The sequence below is a fragment of the Carcharhinus amblyrhynchos genome, chromosome 27 (genome assembly GCF_965287045.1).
Source record: "Carcharhinus amblyrhynchos chromosome 27, sCarAmb.v2.hapA, whole genome shotgun sequence".
Lineage (NCBI taxonomy): Eukaryota > Metazoa > Chordata > Chondrichthyes > Carcharhiniformes > Carcharhinidae > Carcharhinus > Carcharhinus amblyrhynchos.
Window position 1 is genome coordinate 1,674,281 of NC_137350.1, and position 23,403 is coordinate 1,697,683.

The 23,403-nt window shown below is 47.2% G+C and overlaps 1 protein-coding gene across 1 annotated transcript in view; it reads left to right on the forward strand.

The window, feature by feature from the left end:
• Positions 1 to 200: 200 nt before the first annotated feature.
• LOC145358992 (vasoactive intestinal polypeptide receptor-like) overlaps positions 201 to 23,403 on the forward strand; it is a 292,201-nt gene continuing 268,998 nt past the window's right edge. Inside the window, exons 1-5 of the mRNA XM_080213349.1 lie at positions 201 to 232; positions 2,477 to 2,676; positions 5,811 to 6,202; positions 6,301 to 6,395; positions 7,934 to 8,087. Coding sequence (XP_080069475.1) covers positions 201 to 232; positions 2,477 to 2,676; positions 5,811 to 6,202; positions 6,301 to 6,395; positions 7,934 to 8,087 — 873 coding nt within the window. The remainder of the gene's footprint in view (positions 233 to 2,476; positions 2,677 to 5,810; positions 6,203 to 6,300; positions 6,396 to 7,933; positions 8,088 to 23,403) is intronic.

Sequence of the window (23,403 nt, forward strand, 5' to 3'; positions counted from 1 at the left end):
ATGATGGTAAAGGCAAATAGTACAGAACCAAAGAGCTGGGAACCCTGCAGTCAGCAAAATTCATATCGGGAAGGTTCTTAAACAAGAGCACATGCTGTAACATTTACGAATAGGAGTGTTCATTGTCCAGGCTTCGAATGGAAATGTGCCAGGTTGTGGGATCACATGTCTATCCAGTTTGGCAATGATCCGGTGGGAACATGCACTTTGACCCCTGTAATGAGCAACTAAGGTAACCAGGCAACAGGAAAGTGACTTTAGCCAAGATGGGAGTTAGCATCTGTATTGAATGGACAAATGAGCTGTCATTATGCTGAATGGTGAAATGCGGAGGCCTAAAGGGCCATCTAAAATGGGGATGTGTAAAACACTCTGGGACAATCGGGCAAGAACTCAAACAGCAGCAGGCTGCAGACTAAAAGACAAACAGGCTGCAACCCAGATGAGTGAATACTGGGGTCACAGTGGGTCATCGCCAGGACTAAAGGGACTTTCTGGTCAAACTGGGTTGTTTACCAGACAGAGGGGCACCGTAACCCCTTATCTGGGAGGGAGGTGTGAACTCTATCTGCCCCCAGCACCTACAGACATGGCCACTGGAGACACAGTAAAAAGTCTGACAACACCAGGTTTTAGTCCAACCGATTTATTTGATAGTTTACCCCAGTTTAGAACATAAGAACATAAGAAATAGGAGCAGGAGTAGGCCATCTAGCCCTTCGAGCCTGCCCCGCCATTCAATAAGATCATGGCTGATCTGTCATGGCTCAGTTCCACTTTCCTGCCCTCTCCCCATAGCCCTTAATCTCCTCGCTTATCAAAAACCCATCAACCCATGTCTTAAAAATATTTAGCGAGGTAGCCTCCACCACTTCAACGGGCAGAGAATTCCAGAGATTCACCACCCTTTGAGTGAAGAAGTTCCTCCTCAACTCCGTTCTAAACCGCCCCCACTTTTATCTTGAGGCTGTGCCCCCTAGTCCTACTGTCCTTTCTGAGCGGGAAGAGTCTCTCCGCCTCTATCCTATCCATCCCATTCATCATCTTATACGTCTCAATGAGATCTCCCCTCATTCTTCTAAACTCTAACGAGTACAAGCCTAATTTATTCAGCCTCTCCTCATAGCTCAACCCCCTCAACTCCGGCATCAGCCTAGTAAACCTCCTCTGCACTCCCTCCAAGGCCAAAATATCCTTGCGTAAGTGCGGTGACCAAAACTGCACACAGTACTCCAGCTGCGGCCTCACCAATGCCCTATACAGCTGCAGCAAGACCTCCCTACCTTTATATTCAATCCCCCTCGCTATGAAGGCCAGCATCCCATTCGCCTTCCTGACCACCTGCTGCACCTGCAGGCTGGGTTTTTGCGACTCATGCACAAGGACCCCGAGGTCCCTCTGCACCGTTTACCCCAGTCCAACGCCGGCATATCCACATCATCACTGGAGACACAGCCAGAGATTGGTGTGGCAGCACCCGATTGGACTTTATCGATCAGGGTGATCAAGTCCTGATCGATTGGTTGGCAATGGCCAAAAGAAATGCAAAACTCAGTGGGATATAAAGGGTGCTGCACAACCAAGAGTCTCTCTCTTTGTCTCTGACCCCACGGATGGGCTACAATAACAGTAAAAACCAGCACGAGGAGAGCAACCGCACCTGATAAAGAAGGAAGACCAGAGCCAGAGTGTCAGACCAGACTAAAGGCCCAGACTACACAGAGGACGACCGAGACTGACACACAGATAAAGGCCAATATCTGCTTAGGTACTTACCAGTCACATAAAGTTAAATCAAGGTCTTGTATTGGACTTGAACTCTAGTATTTTCTATAAAGATAACTTATTGTTGTTTGGGTGGGTGATTATTGATTGTGTGTCTTAAATAAATATTAGTTGTACGAGCAAGACGTCTACTCGCAGTTATTTGTCCACCGCACAAGGATTAAAACAGACTGAGCAGCAGGTACAACAATTGGCCACTCCAGCAGGACATTATTAAGAAGTAACTTTTTTGCTGCGATATCGAATCCCGCAGGATCTATATTAAATGATTATTCAAAACTCAGAGCCAACAGGTGTAAACTCCTTACTGCTTTTGGAAAACTGTTTATTGTGAATGCATTGTCACTAACAAGGAGGAGAGGGTAAACTCTGTAGGTTTGCATTAGAATCCGGAGAGATTAGGACTGGAACAGAGCCCAAAGCCGTAGCCACAGTCCGATCAACTCCCTACCCCTTGTCATTGAATATAGAGTGGCAGGAAACAGCACAGAGACAGAGGAGTGTCCCAAATGGGAAGCAAAAAGCAGGGAATTTATTAAGAAGAAAGGGTGGCCCCTATGGGCAGAATCTTGTGCCAATGTTGAGACGGGACCGGGATCTCTGGAGCAGAAATATTGGGATGATCTGAGGAAAGTTCAGGGAAAATGGGCAGACAAAAGTGAGAAAGAAATTGCTATTGTGAACTACTTAGGGAGCTGTTAGGAACAGAAAGGGAATTACACACAGTTCGTAAGGAACTGGAGGAATCGAAGCGAGCACAGGAGGGAAAGGAGGAGAAGGTTAAGAAACTGAAGGAACAACAGCAGGAGAGGATCGAGCAAATAAGAGCCGAAAAGGACAGAGAGGTGGATGAATTAAAGAGAACCAATCAGGCAAATTTATTATATCTGGGTAATTTTCAAACCCGGTATGAGAGAGCCTCCCGAGACGTCCAGCGCGCTGTCTTGGCCAAAGGTGAAGCCGAGCGGGCAGTAACACGACTGGAAGCTCAGTGCACTGACCTGCAGGCAGCAATAAATGCGTTATATCAACTAGTAAAGAACAGGCAACTGCTGACCACTCCAAATACCAGACAAATTTCATGGCTGGAATCCCTATTATTGGTTCAAAATGGAGTTATGTGTACCTTCAGGGCAGTAGAGGAAGAGGAGGTAAAGAATGTGGCTTAGGGAGAGTTAAAGGAGAATGCTAGACTTCACGTTTTGCAAACCGAGGGTTGGGGTCCACCATCATCTTTCCCAGAGGAAATCATACCCACTGCGGCCGCAGATTCAGCTCCAGTACCGGTACACCCTGTGACGACTGAACATCGGGTAGGAGAGTCTCAGGGCCCAGCTGTTACAAACGCAACCCCGTTTACAGGGGCACAATTGGCCAAAATTGCAAATAAAATCACAACCTTGGAGCCATCGGCTGATGCACACAGTTCCTTTGAGGATGTTAGGCAGCAGAAGATAATGTATGGGCTGGAGGAAAGGGAAGAGGTGAAACTGATGGTGATTGTGCTGAAACAAGGGTCTGTGTTGGCAGTCCTCAAAATGTCAGGGAAGGAACCTTAAACAGAATTCAGGAAGCGATATCGATCGGGTTTAATAAAGGGAATCCTGTTAAATAAATGTAGAGGAAAGGGGAACACCCGACTCCTTTGCCAGTCGTTTATGGATCCACTTCATGGGAGTAAATGGGGAATTAGATCGGGCTCGATTGAATGAAGCCGATTCATCCAAACAGGCTGGGACATTAGTCTCATACACACAGAGGAAGGCAGGAAAGCCTGTGCTAATTTTGACCCTGCAGAGGCCACGCACAATGAAGCATGGGTTCTCCAACACTTAGCTCGAGTCTGTGAACAGGGAGACCCAACATCACTGTCAGAAAGGGAGGTGAGAATGCTTAGACAAGAACATAAGAAATAGGAGCAGGAGTAGGCCATCTAGCCCTTCGAGCCTGCCCCGCCATTCAATAAGATCATGGCTGATCTGTCGTGGCTCAGTTCCACTTTCCCGCTTTTTCCCCATAACCCTTAATCCCCTCACTTATCAAAAACCCATCAACCCGCGTCTTAAATATATTTAGCGAGGCAGCCTCCACCACTTCAACGGGCAGAGAATTCCAGAGATTCACCACCCTTTGAGTGAAGAAGTTCCTCCTCAACTCCATTCTAAACCGCCCCCCCTTTATCTTGAGGCTGTGCCCCCTAGTCCTACTGTCCTTTCTGAGCGGGACGAGTCTCTCCACCTCTATCCTATCCATCCCATTCATCATCTTATACGTCTCAATGAGATCCCCCCGCATTCTTCTAAACTCCAACGAGTACAAGCCTAATCTATTCAGCCTCTCCTCATAGCTCAACCCCCTCAACTCCGGTATCAGCCTAGTAAACCTCCTCTGCACTCCCTCCAAGGCCAAAATATCCTTGCGTAAGTACGGTGCCCAAAACTGCACACAGTACTCCAGCTGCGGCCTCACCGGTGCCCTGTACAGTTGCTATAATCGGAACCCAGGATGTGTTCAGCATTTGGGGGAAGGTCAACTAACACTATCAGATGGTCAGACACCATGTTACCGAGGCGGACGTGTGGTCAAGGCTCAAGTATGGAGAAACTCGGGTAGAGGGGATCACCAATACCAGAGAAATACAGCTCCATCTCACTCAGCAGCCCCAGGAAGAGACAGAGGGACACGTTTTAATTGTGGGCAGCGAGGACACTTTGCTCGAGATTATAGGAGACTCTCACCACCATATACACAGTCCCCAAGAGTACCAGGACCACCGGCTCCATCAGGTAGGACAGCTCCTGTGTACAAGAGAGAGAACACTGCCCACCACTGATGGAAGGTCCCGGTCACCGCACGCATACTATAAGCGCTAGCCCATCACTGTATCCAACTGTCCTCGCCGATGGAACCCTAGATTGATGGTGCCCGGCCTCCCCAACCTGGGTGTGTAGCAGCAGCTGGGATAGTGTAGGGAGACCCCGAGTTAATGGCGAGGGTAAGAGGCCACCTGGTAGAATTCCTTTGGGATACTGGAGACTCCCGAACCAGCCTGAATGTATCAAAATTAAAAACAGACATCCCTTGGCCAATTACGGGCACAATTACACTCAGTGGATTTACAGGACACGTGCAGGAGGGACACATTACAGCCCCTGTACAGGTCCGCCTTGGTAACATGGTGTCTGACCATCTGATAGTGTTAGGTGACCTTCCCCCAATTGCTGAACACATCCTGGGGTCCGATTATGTGAATAAAGTTAATCTTTCATTCGATCCAGCTAATTGATGCATCTGGCAGATGGCTACGATTAGCAGAGCGCCATCAATCATTCCAATCGGGATATATCCTAATACGGCTAGCACAATCGGGGAATTGTGGTTTGATCCCTTAACGATTAGCAGTGATCCGGCCGTCAGGGAGATGTTTCAAAGAAACACTGGGGAGTCTGCGCGACATAAACATGATTGTGGTGGGATACCTGGGGAGGTGTTTATCGAAGGGCCGGGTGTGAAACCACAGTATGGTTTCCCCAGACAGGCAGAGGGAGAGGTGGCCAGGGTAATTGAGTCTATTACAGCAGGGGCTGCTGAGACAAGTGGCAGCCACAAATAATGCGTCGATATGGCCCGTGAAGAAGGTAGATGGATCATGGAGGTTAACGGTCAATTATCAGGAATTAAATAAGATTACCCCATTCATCGCCCCCACAGTAGCCACAAGCCCCGTCACCATGATGAGACAGGGAGCCCAGGCAAAGTTTTTCATGGTGCTAGTAATGGCTTCTGATCCATCCCTTTAAATCAGCCCTGCCTTAACCTTCCAATGACAGTAATACACTTGGACTTGTCTACCACAGGATTTCATAATTCCCCGTCCATCTTTCACAGGCCACTAGCTACTGGGTGAGTAAAGCTTTCCTGACCCGAGTGCTTGGTCCAATGTAGATGATTTATTGTTACAGACTGACACCAATGAGGAGTCTGTAACATTGCTGATGAATTACTCGCACTGCTCCACTCATCAGGCTGCAAAGCCAATCTGACAAAAACCCAGATTTTGCAGCTCAGGGTTATATACCTCGGTACGGAGATTGCCCGTGGGAAGAGGGAAACTGAACAGAAAAGGATAGACTCCATAGTGCACCTCCCACTGCCGCGGGAAGTGAGTGCCCTCCGATCTTTCCTCGGTCTGGTAGGATATTGTCGGAACCAGATAGACGGCTTCGCCACCAAGGCAGCCCCACTTCCCAAATTGCTAAAGAAAAATGCGACCTGGGAGTGGACTGAGCAGCACACAGCTGCAGTAACCGATTTAAATCGTGTCCTCGCCACAGCACCAGCCCAGATCCCTGACCCAGATCTACCTTACAGATTGCAGCCACTGACCTGTCAGCAGTATTATTACAGGAATGACATGGTAGACCGGGCCCACGCTCCCTCGCCGTATTGAACCCCGTTGAACAGGGTTTCTCCGGGTGTGAGCCACACCTGTTTGTGGTATTTTGGGCTGTGCAGCATTTCGCCGATATCACCGGACTGGATCCAATAACCGTCCTCACTGAACACACCCCAACCCAGCTTCTGCTGGTGGCCACCTTAAAGACGGCCCCGTAAGCCAGGTCTGCGCTGCCCATTGGACACGACTGCAGGGTAGGGACATCACCGTAAAGTGAACCAAAGTGCCCACGTTCCTGGCAGATAATTTAAATTATGGGGGAAATCCGCAACCGCGTCAGGTAATTGTCACAAAAGACCTCACAGGCTCATTTATCCTGAAATAATGAGGGGACACGGTCAGGAACAAAACAGGCTCAGCCATGGGAATTTATGTAGATGGTTCACCCACCATAGAGGGTGGGACCACAATCACAGGATGTGGCATTTATATCGAAAATCAACAGGGACAAACACTAATAGAATTCACCCTTGAACTACCCAGCCATCTGAGTGCTCAAGCTGCCGAACTAGAGCAGTCACACACATAGTGAGTCACCCAGACCTATTTCCAACTCTTGCCATCATACACTCTGATAGTTTGTACGTGTGCAACAGCCTGACTGAGTTCCTACTGTTCTGGGAAACCAGAGGCTTTGTATCTGCGGACGGAAAGCCCCCACCATCAAGCCCCCTTTATTAAAATACATTCTGCAGGCCACTGGAGGGCGCACTTATGGGATTATTAAGGTTAGAAGCCACCACAGGACCTCCCCACCTGGTATCTGTAAGGCTGATGCACTAGCCAGTGACGGTGCTCGTACAGACAGTTATGGCAGCCACCTGTAGGAGAGTAAGTAAACACTGTGACCATTCGCCAAACTAATCTAGCCAACCTGGTCCAGGCGCAGCGCACTGACAGTCCCGAGGGCAAATTTTAGAAGGATTCTACCCAGCCCCTTATGGGAAATGGAAGGACAAAATACAGATTCAGGGTGGTTTGATATTAAATGCAGGCACATACGTAATCCCTACCCAGGACACAAATCAGCTCATCTGCCAGTATCATAACGGACACATCATCAGGGCATCGAGACAACAATCGGGCGATTAAAGAATTATGTTGGTGGCCTGAACTGCACGATGACATTGGCCATTATATCGACAATTGTTTAATTTGTGTCCAGAATAACCCTGATAGGAATGCAAGAAAAGCGAAGCGAAGATACCCACGGCCAATAGAAGGCCCCTGGACAAATCTCCAAATTGATTATATTGGCCCACTGCTGCCGTGTCGGAATGGATTTAAATCCTGGTAATAATAGACACTTTCACCAAATGGGTGGAGACATTTCCCACGAGATCCAACACAGCTAAGGCCACCGCAATGATATTAGCCCAGCAGGTGTTTACACGATGGGGTCTTCCCCACAGTATAGAGTCCGACCCAGGGACACATTGTACCGGGTGGGTGATGCAGAACATTCTGGCGATGTTTGGCATTAAGCAGAAATTCCACATGGCCGACCACCCACAATCCGAATGAACCAAACGCTAACACAACATGGGATACAGTGCTTCCCTCTGTCCTCATGATGGTTCACAGCACCGTTTCCAGCTCGACTGGATTTACCCCCCCCACACATCAATGACTGGCTGGATGAGGAGAGCTGAATATTTATTGGGGTTTGATGTAACTGAGCCCTGCTATCAGAGCACTCACCCATGAGAAAGCCGCTCCACAGGTAACCAAAAACATTAAAGCAGCCCAGTTAACCGCGGCTGTCCGATTAGGAGTTAAAAAGAAACAGAGTGAGGTATATTTCGATGAAAGGGTACAGCCGGTCGAATATACAGTTGGCCAACAGGTAATGATTTCCCTCTACAACACCAGTTCTTAATAGAGGCATACAAGATGATCAGAGGATTAGATAGGGTGGATAGTGAGAGCCTTTATCTTTGGATGGTGATGGCTAACACGAGGGGACATAGCTTTAAATTAAGGGGTGGTAATTATAGGACGGATGTCAGAGGTAGGTTCTTTACTCAGAGGGTAGTAAGGGCGTGGAATGCCCTGCCTGCAGCAGTTGTGGACTCGCCAACTTCAAGGGCGTTCAAATGGTCAGTGGATAGGCATATGGATAACATTGGAATAGTTTAGGTTACAGAGTCGTTAGATTGGTTCCACTGGTCAGTGCAATGTCGAAGGCCGAAGGGCCTGTACTGCGCTGGAATGTTCTATAATAAACTCTAGGGGAGTACCATGAGAAATATCACACAAATCTAAAACTCCTGCCAGAGGATTTGAACCTGATTCGGGCAAAATTCACTGCAGCCCAGAGAACCTTCAAAGTTGTACAGCGGACCCAAGAGGTGAAAAGGAGGACTAAAGAAATTAAAGTCACCTCCTGGTGGGATGACCTTTGGAACTGGGGCTTAAACATCCAAATCCCTCCATTTCTTCACATGATGTCACACCTGGCGGTGTTACTGAATTTGTTCACCCAGCTTTACTAAATCATCCCCACAGTCCAAATCAGCTGGCGGGAAAAGAGGATCACCCAGAGGCAGAACGTAGGGTCAGGCCCGGGAACCAGGGTCCCCACTAATTCAGCACAGCAATGTTCACAGCAAGACACGAGTTGTACGAACGAACCATTGGAAATTCGACTAACAAAATGTGTTTCAAATCTGTGAATACTTCACTCTAATATTTACTTGAATGTTGGTTTATAATTAGCTTATGGTAAGAATGGTGTTTGAAATATCTGATTGTATTTGTGGGTAATTAGCTTATTGTAATAATGGTGTCTAGAATATGTGGTTATTTGTATTTGTAGAGTGTTGTTGTCTGTAGTTTCTGGAATATGTTTGTAGGGATGTATTATCACTGTGCATGGCCAATGCAAAGAACGAAGATCAAAAAAAACAGCCTGGGAAACAGGCCCTTCGGCCCAACGAGCCCGCGCCGCCATTTTAACATTACCAGTCCCCCCCCCCTGCACCCATGACCCTTATCTATGCTTATGGCAGTCCACATTGAGGGAAAACTAATTTAGGGACAATTTATTCCTGCCAATCAGCCTAACACCTTTGGGGTGTGGGAGGAAACCGGAGCACCCGGAGAAAACCCACGCAAGCACGGGGAGAATGCGCAAACTCCCACAGACACCGGCCCAAATCCATGTGTCTGCACAGCAATCAGCGATAGTCACTGAGCTGTCGTCTTGCCCAGTATCTGGTCCAGTTTAAGCACACACTAACGACATGAAGCACTAGGCCAGTCTCAAACATCCAAGAGCAGCCCCAGTACGACCCATTGCGTGTATGCCCCTCGTTGGACAACAAGGCGGACCGACTTAAAACCTATGAATTAAAAGAGAAAAACCTGGGCCTTGTTTGACTGTTGAGTGACTGGGGGATTGCTGACAGATACTGGTCCTGAGTTTGTGACCTATCACGCTTCGCGTTCAGGATCAAAGGGGGAACTGTGGCCAAACAGGCCATCTAAAATGGAGATTTGTAAAGCATTCTGGGACAATCGGGCAAGATCTAAAACAGCAGGCTGGAGCCTAAAAGACAAACCAGGCTGCAGCTCAGATGAGTGAATAAACAGGATATGGGTCATCTCCAGGACAAAAGGGACTTTCTGGTCAAACTGGGTTGTTTACCAGACAGAGGGGCACCGTAACCCCTTATCTGGGAGGGAGGTGTGAACTCTATGTGCCCTCAGCACCTACAGACATGGCCACTGGGGACACCCCCAGAGATTGGTGTGGCAGCACCCAATTGGACTTTATCGATCAGGGTGATCAAGTCCTGATCGATTGATTGGCAATGGCCAGAAGGGGCACGAAACCCAGCAGGGAATGGGAGGGGGGGGCGGCGCAACCAAGAATCTCTCTCTCTGTCCCCACGAATGGGCTACAACAACGGTGACCATCGCCAGCGACGACCAGCATGAGGAGAGCCACCACACCCGAGAAGGAAGACCAGAGCCAGAGTGTCAGACCAGACTAAAGGACCAGACTTTTCAGAGGGCGACTGAGGCCGACGCACAGATAAAGGCCAATATCTGCTTGGGTGCTTACCGCACGCAAAGTTAAATCAAAGCCTTGCGTTGGATTGAATGCTAATATTTTCTGTAAAGATAACTTATTGTTGGTTGGGTGGGCGATTATTGATTGTGTGTCTGAAAATAAATATTGGTTGCACTAACAAGACGTCTACTCTCAGTTATTTGTCCACCGTATAGGGATTAAAACAGACTGTGTAGCAGGCACAACAATGTAATTGGCTGGGTGAATGTCATTATTGGTGTGTGTACTAAATGTAATTGATTTAAAACTCATGTAAGGCAGGAATGATAAATAAGAAAAATTATAATTGATCAGTTTTTGATTGTTTTTGTTTGATTTATTGGAGAGTTTTTGTCGCTCTATCTCAGAGCTACTTAACCCTTTTGGCGATCTCATTGCAGCTGCTTGTTTTTTTTTAAATAAATGATACATCTTTATACAGAAATATCTGCCTCATGATGTTTGTATTGTCTAAAGTTAAGGCAGGTATCAGTCATCTTGAACATCCCCCTCAGGCAGCCCTGTCTCTCGAGGGCCTTTGGGAGGTGGCAGTGTGAGCTGGCTGGTCACCCTCCTGACAAAAGCCAGGCCACTGGCCAAGTGACAATGGTCAGCGCACAAATGGTGTCATTCTGAGAGAGGACAGTCAGATCGTGCACCACAATGACACTGTCACTGGCCCAGATTGCTGCAGTCCCGTTACCCGTGTCATTGGCTGGAGTACAGTCGGTGTGTGGGTCAGCATGTCCCTTCCATCACCGGGAACTAAAGCCATGACAGCAGTGTGAGTCTGCAGAACAGCAAGTACCCATCCCACAGTCACAGCCTGAGATTCCACTGCAGGAATGAAATGTTGGGAAGTTTCTGCTAATGGTTTGATTGAGGCTGTGAGCCGAGCCACTGGAGGCTGCAGCATGGTTGTGTTCACAAGTATTTTCATCCCATTGGGCACCACTTCTGTGCTCCAGATTTTGTGTAAATTTGATGCCAAGTTGCAGCCTGTCTGCTTAATGTTCCAAAAACAGTGTACGTGTGTGTGTGTGTGTGTGTGTACGTGTGTGTGTGTGTACGTGTGTGTGTGTGTGTGTGTGTGTGTATGTGTGTGTGTACGTGTGTGTGTGTGTGTGTATGTGTGTGTGTGTGTGTACGTGTGTGTGTGTGTGTGTATGTGTGTGTGTGTGTGTGTGTATGTGTGTGTGTGTGTGTGTGTGTGTGTGTGTGTACGTGTGTGTGTGTGTGTGTGTGTGTACGTGTGTGTGTGTGTACGTGTGTGTGTGTGTGTGTACGTGTGTGTGTGTGTGTGTGTATGTGTGTGTGTGTATGTGTATGTGTGTGTGTGTATGTGTGTGTGTGTGTGCGTGTGTGTGTACGTGTGTGTGTGTCCATTCCAGTTTTCCTGTATGCCACTCAGTCAATGCCCTCTCCTGAACCTCTGCAGTAGAATCCATTTGCAACTTCATCCTTCAGGGATTTGGCACACAGCAATCCAATACCCCAGTTACAAGCTCTTCAAACTCAATAACTAACCACAAGTAGATTCTGCCTCTATGATCCCCTCCAACATCTGAGTGCTGCCAGTATCTCCAAGCTGGTGACTCAGAAGGGACAACATCACCATCGCACCCTTCTGGACAGGGTGAACTGATAAGATATCGAGACAGCCATGAGGTCAGACTCACGCCCAATTTCTCACCTATTGTGATCTTACCAGCAACGGATATGCAGCAAGATCAGATTTGTGCCCATTTCCAGCACAAGACTGAATAAATTCTGTAAATTTAGTTTATGTCATTGAAATTGAATTAGCAAAGCCTATTGGCTGGGCTCACATGCCTGTATAGACCTCCCAGGGAAGGTTCTCCCTGGTGAGAATCACAGCTGGTCCCCAACAATGGGGATTAGACATGACGGACTCGCCAGTAGGACTGGAGACCATTGGTGTCCTCCAGGAGGCTTGGGGCAATGGGGATTGCCCCTTGGACAGTGTCAGCCTGGCACCCTGGACAGTGCCAAGGGGGGAGGTTTGTGGGGGTAGAGCCTACTGGGGGAAGAGCCAGACTTGGGGTGGATGAGTTGGGGGATGTTTTGTCTGTATAGCACAGAAAAAACAATACTTCTCACTTTATCCCAATAATAAATTGAAGCAAATCAAATCAACTGCCCCAGCTAACTGTAATTAGGATGGTGTGAAAAATAAAAATTTCCTATCAGAGAGAATGAATGTCCATTTTCAGAAAGGTCAGTTCTGGGCTGTGTACGGAAACAATGTGCCTGTACAGAATCAGCAAAAAGACAAAAACTTTGAAATATGGCAAGATCGATAAAGTAGTAAATGTGAAGATTTTATGATGTCCTTCTGGTGAGCTCCAGGAATCAAGTGAAAATGACTGCAGTGCTAATTGCTGAGTAGAGGAGAACAAAATGTGCTTTAGTTAGGCACAGGAGCTGCAGTTTCAGTTATTGGAGGATTACAGAGAGAGTAGGAGGGATCTCAAACAGAGAGTTAGGAGAGCAAAGAGGGGGCATGAGATGGCTTTGGCAGGTAGGGTTAAGGAGAATCCAAAGGCGTTTTACTCCTATCTTAAGAACAAAAGGGTGGCTAGGGGTAAAATCGGTCCTCTCAGGGACAGACGAGAGGAATTGTGCTTAGAGGCAGAGGGAATGGAGGAGATCCTGAATGAATACTTTGCGTTGATGTCTAGTACGGCCATCGAGGGAGCGGTAGACCAATTGAACGATCTATCGATTACGAGGGAAGAAGTGTTAAGGCTTTTAGAGGGCATTAAAACCGACAAATCTCCGGGGCCTGATTGCATTTATCCTATGCTGCTTAGGGAACATAAACATAAGAACATAAGAAATAGGAGCAGGAGTAGGCCATCCAGCCCTTCGAGCCTGCCCCGCCATTCAATAAGATCATGGCTGATCTGCCGTGTCTCAGTTCCACTTTCCCGCCCTCTCCCCATAACCCTTAATCCCCTCGCTTATCAAAAACCCATCAACCCGCGTCTTAAAAATATTTAGTGAGGCAGCCTCCACCACTTCAACGGGCAGAGAATTCCAGAGATTCACCACCCTTTGAGTGAAGAAGTTCCTCCTCAACTCCGTTCTAAACCACCCCCCCTTTATCTTGAGGCTGTGCCCCCTAGTCCTACTGTCCTTTCTGAGCGGGAAGAGCCTCTCCACCTCTATCCTATCCATCCCATTCATCATCTTATACGTCTCAATGAGATCTCCCCTCATTCTTCTAAACTCTAACGAGTACAAGCCTAGTTTATTCAGCCTCTTCTCATAGCTCAACCCCCTCAACTCCGGTATCAGCCTAGTGAACTTCCTCTGCACTCCCTCCAAGGCCAAAATATCCTTGCGTAAGTGTGGCGAGAGATGAGATTGCTGGGCCTCTGACGCAAATCTTTGTCTCTTCTTTGGACACAGGTGAGGTCCCAGAGGACTGGAGGATAGCAAACATGTTTAAAAAGGGTAGGAGGGATAGCCTGGGTTACTATAGGCCGATGAGCTTAACGTCAGTGGTAGGTAAGTTGATGGAGAGGATTCTTAGGGATAGGATGCATGAGCACTTAGAGTGTTGCGATCTGATTAAGGATACGCAGCATGGCTTTGTAAAGGGGAAGTCTTGCCTTATGAATCTGGTAGAATTCTTTGAGGAGGTGACAAAAACGGTCGACGAAGGACGAGCCGTTGATGTCGTCTATATGGATTTCAGTAAGGCGTTTGACAAAGTCCCTCATGGTAGGTTGGTACAGAAGATTAAAGCTCATGGGATATGTGGTCAGGTAACTAGATGGGTAGAGAACTGGCTTGCAAAGAGGAGTCAGAGAGTAGTAGTGGAGGGGTCTTTTTCTAGCTGGAGGTCTGTCACTAGTGGTGTGCCGCAGGGCTCAGTACTGGGACCTCTTCTCTTTGTAGTGTATGTAAATGATTTGGAAGAGGAAGTAGGTGGTGTGATCAGCAAATTTGCTGATGACACCAAGATGGCTGGATTGGCGGGCAGTGAGGAGCAGTGTCTGGCGATACAACGGGATATTGATAGGTATATTGGGCAGATATATGGCAAATGGAGTTTAATCTGGATAAATGTGAGGTGATGCATTTTGGCCAGAATAATGTAGGGGGAAGTTATATGATAAAGGGTAAGCCCGTAAGGAGTATAGAGTCGCAGGGAGACCTGGGGGTGCAAGTGCACAAGTCTTTGAAGGTGGCAGTGCAAGTGGAGAGTGTGGTGAAGAAAGCCTATGGTATGTTAGCCTTTATAGGACGGGGTATAGAATATAAGAGCTGGAGTCTAATGTTGCAGTTGTACAGAACGTTGGTTAGGCCGCATTTGGAGTACTGCGTCCAGTTCTGGTCGCCTTACTACCGGAAGGACGTGGAGACTCTGGAGAGAGTGCAGAGGAGGTTTACCAGGATGTTGCCTGGTATGGAAGGACTGGGGTATGAGGAAAGATTGAAGAAATTGGGGCCCTTTTCCCTTGAAAGACGCCGACTGAGGGGGGATCTAATAGAGGTATATAAGATTATGAAGGGTATAGATAGAGTAAACACAGGTAAGCTATTTCCTATAATAGAGGCACGTAGGACAAGGGGCCATGGACTTAAGGTGAGGGGGGAGAGGTACAACACAGATATTGGAGGTTTTTCACACAGAGGGTAGTGGGGGTATGGAATGCTCTGCCAAGTAAGGTGGTGGAGGCAAACACGCTAGAGTCCTTTAAGAGTAACTTAGACAGGCACATGACTGAGTTGGAGATAGGTGGATATAGGAGATCCTTTTAAATAAGGGTCATTAGCATTGGGGCGTCCCTGGTAATGTAAATGGGTATAGTATGATAATAATGTTTTTTCTCTTTTCATTCACAGGTTTTAAGTCGGTCCACCTCGTGTCCAACGAGGAGCATACACACGATGGGTCGTACTGGGGCTGCTCTTGGTTGTTCAAGATTGGCCTAGTGTTTCATGCCGTTATTGTGTGCCTAAACTGGACAAGATACTGGGCAAGACGACAGCTCAGTGACTATCGCTGATTGCTGTACAGACACATGGATTTGGGCCGGTGTCTGTGGGAGTTTGCGCATTCTCCCCGTGCTTGCGTGGGTTTTCTCCGGGTGCTCCGGTTTCCTCCCATGCCCCAAAGATGTGCTGTTAGGCTGATTGGCAGGAATAAATTGTCCCTAAATTAGTTTCCCTCAATCTGGATTGCCATAAAACAATAGATAAGGGTCATGGGTGGAGGGGGGGACTGGTAATGTTAAAATGGCGGCGCGGGCTCGTTGGGCCGAAGGGCCTGTTTCCCAGGCTGTTTTTGTTCTTTTGTTCTTTTTTGTTCTTTTATTTCTGATGCTGAATTGTGGTTGGAGAAAAGTTCTCTTCAGTCACCATGCAAAAATCTATATTGGCTTAGAAGAGTCATCCCAGGGTCACAGGGTAACTGAATGCAATCCTTCAACCAGAGTTATTCACTTATTGGCAGGACAGCCTGGACCATCTGAAAGGCAGAGATCAGCCTAAAAACTTCAGACCTGAACCCCCACAGCTGTTCACAAGAGGGGAAAGCTGACAGTATCCTGAACCACATCACTCAATACCAAAGGCAGTTTACACCCAGTAAACTTCCTCATTCATTCTTTCCAAAAGTAAAGAAATAAATTGACTATGTTGGAGTGGGGGGCATCATTTCACCTGCGGCAGAGCCAACCAGCTGGCGCTTGGGAAATCGCCCCAGTGCCAAAATCCAACTAGAATCCTATTAGAATTTGCACAGATTATACACAGCTAAGTTCAACGCTAAGTTCATCCCATGTGGTCTGTGGACGAGAGCTTAGCAAGGTTGGGAAATAATTCAATCTTCTCAAAGCTTGATTGTGGTTTTTGGCAACTATCCCTTGGTGGAGAGTCTAAGCTGCTCACAATTTTTATTACATTATTTGGGAGTTTTGCATCTCATCAGCACCAGAATTCTTCCAGCAGACAATGTCAAATATCCCAGAAGTTTTGGATGGACATATGGATGATGTCCTGATCCAGGATCCACTCAGACAGATTATAACACTAGAATGTGAGCTGTGTTGTGACATATAGAGGAAGCAGAACTTACACTTAACAACAAATGAGAATTCTCACAGTAAGCTGTAATGTTCCTTTGGGAGAATGTGGATGTATCTGGTGTCACAATTCATCCACAGAAAACAAGGAAAATAAAGGAGCTTCCAGCTTTTTGAATCATGACTGAGGTTCAGAAATTCATAGGAAATGAAGCCAAGTTGTGAAGTTCCTACCCAACCTCATCAGTGAGCCACTATGATAGCTGTTATGGTACTGGGAGCTGCACTGTTTCAGATATGGATGGGTGGAGAGCATAAAGCAGTTTACTATGCATCCCATTCACTGACAGAGACTGAATAGGGATATGTAGTGACAGAGAATTAGCTGCTACAGGGCTTGTGAGACGTTTGCAGACAATAGTCTTTGTCTCCACTTCAAGATAAAGTAAGGCTGCAAGCCCTTATGATAATTCCTGTATGAGTGCAGTGATTCAAACTGATAATGATGAGGCTTGTTGCAAAGACTTGGGGAGAACAGGAAAATAAAGCAGAGACTTTGACCTGTATCCCACTAGCAAGATTTGAACAAAGTGATTTTGCCCTTGTTGACGAGGCTCAGATGCTCAATATACTGCAACAGTTACACCAATTTAGTTTTAGTTCATTCACGGGACATGGGCATTACTGGCTCTCCAGCATTTATCGCCCATCCCTTGTTGCCCAACTTGAGCATCAACCATGTTAAAGTAAAAGTTAATTTATGAGTCACAATTATGCTTACATTAACACTGCAATGAAGTTACCATGAAAATCCCCTAGTTGTCACACTCTCGCAAAGAACAAAGAACAAAGTAAATTACAGCACAGGAACAGGCCCTTCGTCCCTCCAAGCCTGCACTGACCATGCTGCCCGACTGAACTAAAACCCCCTACCCTTCCGGGGACCGTATCTCTCTATTCCCATCCTATTCATATAATTGTCAAGATGCCCCCTAAAAGTCACTATCATATCCGCTTCCACCACCTCTCTCGGCAGCGAGTTCCAGGCACCCACCCCCCTCTGTGTAAAAAATCTGCCTCGTACATCTCCTTTAAACCTTGCCCCTCGCACCTTAAACCTGTACTCCCGAGTAATTGATCCTTCCACCCTGGGAAAAAGCTTCTGACTATCCACTCTGTCCATGCCTCTCATAATCTTGTAGACTTTTATCAGGTCGCCCCTCAACCTTTGTCATTCCAGTGAGAACAAACCAAGTTTCTCCAATCTCTCCTCATAGCTAATGCCCTCCATACCAGGGCAACATCCTGGTAAATCTTTTCTGTGCCCTCTCCAAAGCCTCCACATCCTTCTGGTAGTGTGGCGACCAGAATTGAACACTATATTCCAAGTGCAGCCTAACTAAGGTTCTATCAGCCTGCAACATGACTTGCCAATTTTTAAACTCAGTGCCCTGGCTGATGAAGGCAAGCATGCTGTGTGCTTGCTTGACTACCTTCTCCGCCTGCATTGCTACTTTCAGTAACTTGTGTACCTATACACCACAGTTTATGACAGGTGAGTTCCCAGAGGACTGGAGGATAGCTAATGTGGTACCGCTGTTTAAAAAGGGCAGTAGGGATAACCCTGGTAATTATAGGCCGGTGAGTTTGACGTCAGTGGTAAAAATTGGAAAAAATTCTTAGGGATAGGATGTATAAGCATTTGGAGTGTTGCGACCTGATTAGGGATACGCAGCATGGCTTTGTTCAGGGGAGGTCTTGCCTTACGAATCTGGTAGAATTTTTTGAGGAGGTGACAAAAACGGTTGACGAAGGACGAGCCGTTGATGTCATCTGTATGGATTTCAGTAAGGCGTTTGACAAAGTCCCTCACGGTAGGTTGGTTTTTAAAGGTTAAGGCACATGGGATACAGGGACAGGTATCTAGATGGATTGAAAACTGGCTAGGCAACAGGAGACAGAGAGTAGTAGTGGAAGGGTCCTTTTCTAGCTGGAGGTCTGTCACCAGTGGTGTGCTGCAGGGCTCAGTACTGGGACCTCTTCTCTTCATGATATATATAAACGGCTTGGAAGAGGGTGTACGTGGTGTGATCAGCAAGTTTGCAGATGACACAAAGATGGCAGGATTGGCGGATAGTGAGGAGGATTGTCAGGTGACACGGCAGGATATAGATAGGCTGGTATATTGGGCAGGTGGAATTTAATCCTGATAAACGCGAGGTGATGCATTTTGGAAGGAATAATGTAGAGGGGAGTTACATTGTAAAAGGTAGACCAATTAAGAGTATAGAAATGCAGAGGGGCCTGGGAGTGCAAGTGCACAAGTCTCTGAGGTGGCAACGCAGGTGGAGAAGGTTGCAAAGAAAGTTTATAGTATGCTAGCCTTTATAGGAAGGGGTATAGAGTACAAGAGCTGGCGTCTAATGCTGCAGTTGTATAGAACGTTGGTTTGACCGCATTTGGAGTACTGCGCCCAGTTCTGGTCACCTTACTACCCTGGAGAGAGTGCAGAGGAGGTTTACCAGGATGCTGCCTGGTATGGAAGGACTGGGTTATGAGGAAAGATTGGGTAAATTGGGGCTGTTTTCCTTAGAAAGACGGAGCTTGAGGGGGGATCTAATAGAGGTGAATAAAGTAATGAAGGGTATGGATAGAGTAAACCGTGGCAGGCTTTTTCCTAGATTGGAGTCAAATATCACGAGGGGCCACAGGCTTAAGGTGAGGGGGGAGAGGTGTAATTTGGATGTTAGAGGGAGGTTTTTCACACAGAGGGTCGTGGGGGTATGGAATGCACTGCCAAGTAAGGTGGTGGAGGCAGGCACGCTGGACTTGTTTAAGGTTTACTTAGATAGACACATGAGCGAAACAGGGATGGAGGATTATAGGAGACTGTTTTAAAAAGGGTCATAGCCTCAGGACGTTCCTGGAAATCAACTGTTACATGTGTTGATGTTTTTCTCTTTTACTCCGCAGGTGCGTCGGTTCACCTTGTTGTCTAATAAGGGACATGCACACGGTGGGTCGTGCTTGGGCTGCTCTTGGATGTTTCGAGAGTAGCCTACTATTTTGTGTCATTGTGTACGCTTAAAACTGGACCAGCAGATGGGCACCACGACAGCTCAGTGACTATCACTGTTTGCTGTGCAGGTACATGGATTTGGGCCAGTATCTGTGGGAGTTTGCGCATTCTCCCTGTGGTTGTGTGGGTTTCCTCCAGGTGCTCCAGTTTCCTCCCACACCCCAAAGATGTGCTCTTAGGCTGATTGGTGTTACAAATTGTCCCTAAACTATTCTCTCCTTAATCTGGTTTCCAATGGGGGTACCATAAGCATAGACATGGGTTAAGGGTGGAGAAGGAAAAGCACATTGTTAAAATGGCGGCGTGGGCTCCTTGGGCCGAGGGGCCTGTTTCCCGTGCTGTGTTGTTCTTTGTTTCTTTATCCCTCTGCCTATCAATACTCTTAAGGGTTCTGCCATTTACTGTGTATTTCCTATCTGTATTAGACCTTCCAAAATGCATTACCTCACATTTGTCCGGATTAATCTGCATCTGCCATCTTTCTTCCCAAGTGTTCAACCATCAAACTTGCTCTATCCCCTGTATCATCACTATCCGCAAATCCACTAACCTTTGTGTCATCCACAAACTTACGAATCAATCCAGTTACATTTTCCTCCAAATCATTTATATATATTACAGACAGCAAAGGTCCCAGCACTGATCCCTGAGGAACGCCACTTGTCACAGCCCTCCATTCAGAAACACACCCTCCCACTGCTACCCTCTGTCTTCTATGATATCCACTTTGCCAGCTCACCTCTGATCCCAAGTGACTTCACCTTCTACACCAGTCTGCCATGTGTGGTAGTAAGGGTGTGGAGTGTCCTGCCTACAGCAGTTGTGGACTCGCCAACTTTAAGGGCGTTCAAATGGTCAGTGGATAGGCATAGGGATGACATTGGAATAGTTTAGGTTAGAGGGTCATTAGATTGGTTCCACTGGTCGGCGCAACATCGAGGGCCGAAGGGCCTGTACTGCGCTGTAATGTTCTATGTTCTATGAGGGATCTTGCCAAAGGCCTTACTGAAGTCCATGTAGGGTTGTTGTGGTGGGAGATTTTAACTTCCTCAAAATTGACTGGGACTCACTTAGTGCTAGGGGTGTGGATGGGGCAGAGTTTGTAAGGAGCATCTTGGAAGGCTTTTTGAAGCAGTATGTAGATAGTCCAACTCGGAAAGGACTGGACCTGGCATTGGAGAATTAGCCTGGCCAAGTGGTCAACATTTCAGCAGGGGAGCAGTTCGGGAATAGTGACCACAACTCAGTAAGCTTTAAGGTACTGATGGATAAAGATAAGTGCAGCCTCCAAGTGAAGGTGCTAAACTGGGGGACTGGCTCCTTGACACCGGATCTTACGCTTCCCATTTCTTGGTAGATGTTGCTGGTCTGACTTCTCCCAGAATGCACCAGTAAAGTTCCTCAGCCACTTTTACAGGTGCGCTGAGGGAGAATTTAGCATGGCCAATGCACGCCTTTCAGACTGTGGGAGGAAACTGGAGCACTCAGAGGAAACCCACACAGACACGGGGAGAATGTGCAGATTCCGCACAGATAGTGACCCAAGCCAGGAGTCGAACCTAGGACCCTGGTGTTGTCAGGCAGCAGTGCTAACCACTGAGACACCATGCCACCGCAATGGCTCTGGAGTCACATGTCAGCCAAACCAGGTAAGGACGGCAGATTTCCTTCCTTGAAGAACATTAGTGGACCAAATGGGCTTTTCCAGCAATCAACAGTGGTTTCCTGCTCATCAGTAGATTCTTAATTCCAGATTTTTTTTATTGAATTCAAATTCCAGGATCTGCCATGGTGGGACTCAAACACAAGTCCCCAGGGCATTAACGGTCTAGTGATAATACCACGGAGACATCGGCTCTCCAACAATATTGGGGCATCACAGAATGCTGAGCCAGAGCAAGACATTCCTTTTGTGGCCTAGTTTCTTAACGTTACTGAAGGAGATGCTGTCACACTTTATTTCTTGTGCTATTCACCATCAAGAGAGCAGAGAACCACTGATGTCACCTTTCTCCCCATGAAGACAATGGGGCTGTCTCGGAATAGAGCCTTTTGAACACAGAGATAATACGCTCTGCTGAGTAAGTTTTTCTGCTCAATAACGGTGACTCCTTGTTTTGCATAACATAACATAACAATAATTTCCTTCTTCTTATATCTTAATTTTGCCAAGTTTTGGCCTTTTACTGTCAGTGTAGTCACTCCTGGACCTTACAATGGAATGGATGATGGCTATAACGTGATATTTTAATCCATTCCCTTTCATCAGATAATATTGAAAGACCAACTCAGTATCTAACTTGAATTTTGTGAAATGTTCACTTTGGGTGGGATACCCAATGCTGCCTAACGAAGCCAGTGTCTCTGCATTAAAGATGTAACTTTATTTAAACAAGTGGCTGCTAGGATTTAAAGAGTTAAATAGTTCTGACATCGAGCTGCAAAATCTCTTCAATGAATCTAACATATCCAATCAAAAACAGATCACTTATAGATTTTTCTTACCAATCGTTCCTGCCTTTCAGTAACTTTGGTTTGTTGTGGGAGGTGAGCTGGAGATTGGGGCGGGCTGGGGGGGTGCAATCACCTGCTAAAGGGTCAGCACTGCCTGGGGAGGGGGTTTGGGGGCTGGAGATCGGTGCAGGTGGGCCAGGAGGGGGGGTTTCAGGGCTGGCCCAGGAATAGTCAGGGGGCTACAATTAGGCCATGGGGGGCTTTGAGGTGCAGCCCTGTGAGGGTCCCAGGCTGGCCAGCGATCAAACTGGCCACAAACGGGAGGCTGATAGTTTGCTGGAAATAGGGCCCACCCCCTGAAATCTAATGATATTCACACTGGTGGCCTCTGCAGTGCACAGAGTGTGGGAAATTCTAGTGTGAACCCCACTGAAAAAAACAACGTGAATTGGATTTGGATGAGAACTTAGGCAGTATCGTTAGTAAATTTGCAGATGACACCAAGTTTGGTGACATAGTGGACAATGAAGAAAGTTATCTCAGATTGCAACGGGATCTTGATCAATTGGGCCAATGGGCTGATGAATGGCAGATGAAGTTTAATTTAGTCAATGTGAAGTGATGCATTTTGGTAGAGTGAACCAGAACATAAGAACATAAGAAATAGGAGCAGGAGTAGGCCATTTAGCCCTTCGAGCCTGCCCCGCCATTCAATAAGATCATGGCTGATCTGAAGTGGATCAGTTCCACTTTCCCACTTTCTCCCCATAACCCTTAATTCCCCTTGTCTGCCAAAAACCTATCTACCCGTGTCTTAAAAATATTTAGCGAGGCAGCCTCCACCACTTCAACGGGCAGAGAATTCCAGAGATTCACCACCCTTTGAGTGAAGAAGTTCCTCCTCAACTCCGTTCTAAACCGCCCCCCCTTTATCCTGAGGCTGTGCCCTCTAGTCCTGCTGTCCTTTCTGAGCAGGAAGAATCTCTCTACCTCTACCCTATCCATCCCTTTCATTATCTTATACGTCTCTATGAGATCCCCCCTCATCCTTCCAAACTCCAACGAGTACAGACCCAGTCTATTTAGTCTCTCTTCATAGTCCAACTCTCTCATCTCTGGTATCAGCCTAGTGAACCTCCTCTGCACTCCCTCCAAGGCCAAAATATCCTTGCACAAGTGCAGCGACCAAAACTGCACACAGTACTCCAGCTGCAGTCTCACCAGTGCCCTGTACAGTGGCAGCAAGACCTCCCTGCTTTTATATTCTATCCCCCTCGCTATGAAGGCCAGCATCCCATTCGCCTTCTTGATCACCTGCTGCACCTGCAGGCTGGGTTTTTGCGACTCATGCACAAGGACCCCCCGGTCCCTCTGGACCATAGCATGCTGCAGCTTTTCACCCTTTAAATAGTAATCCCTCCTACTATTATTTCTGCCAAAGTGGATAACCTCACACTTGCTAACATTATACTCCATCTGCCAGGTCCTCGCCCACTCGCTCAGCCTATCCAGA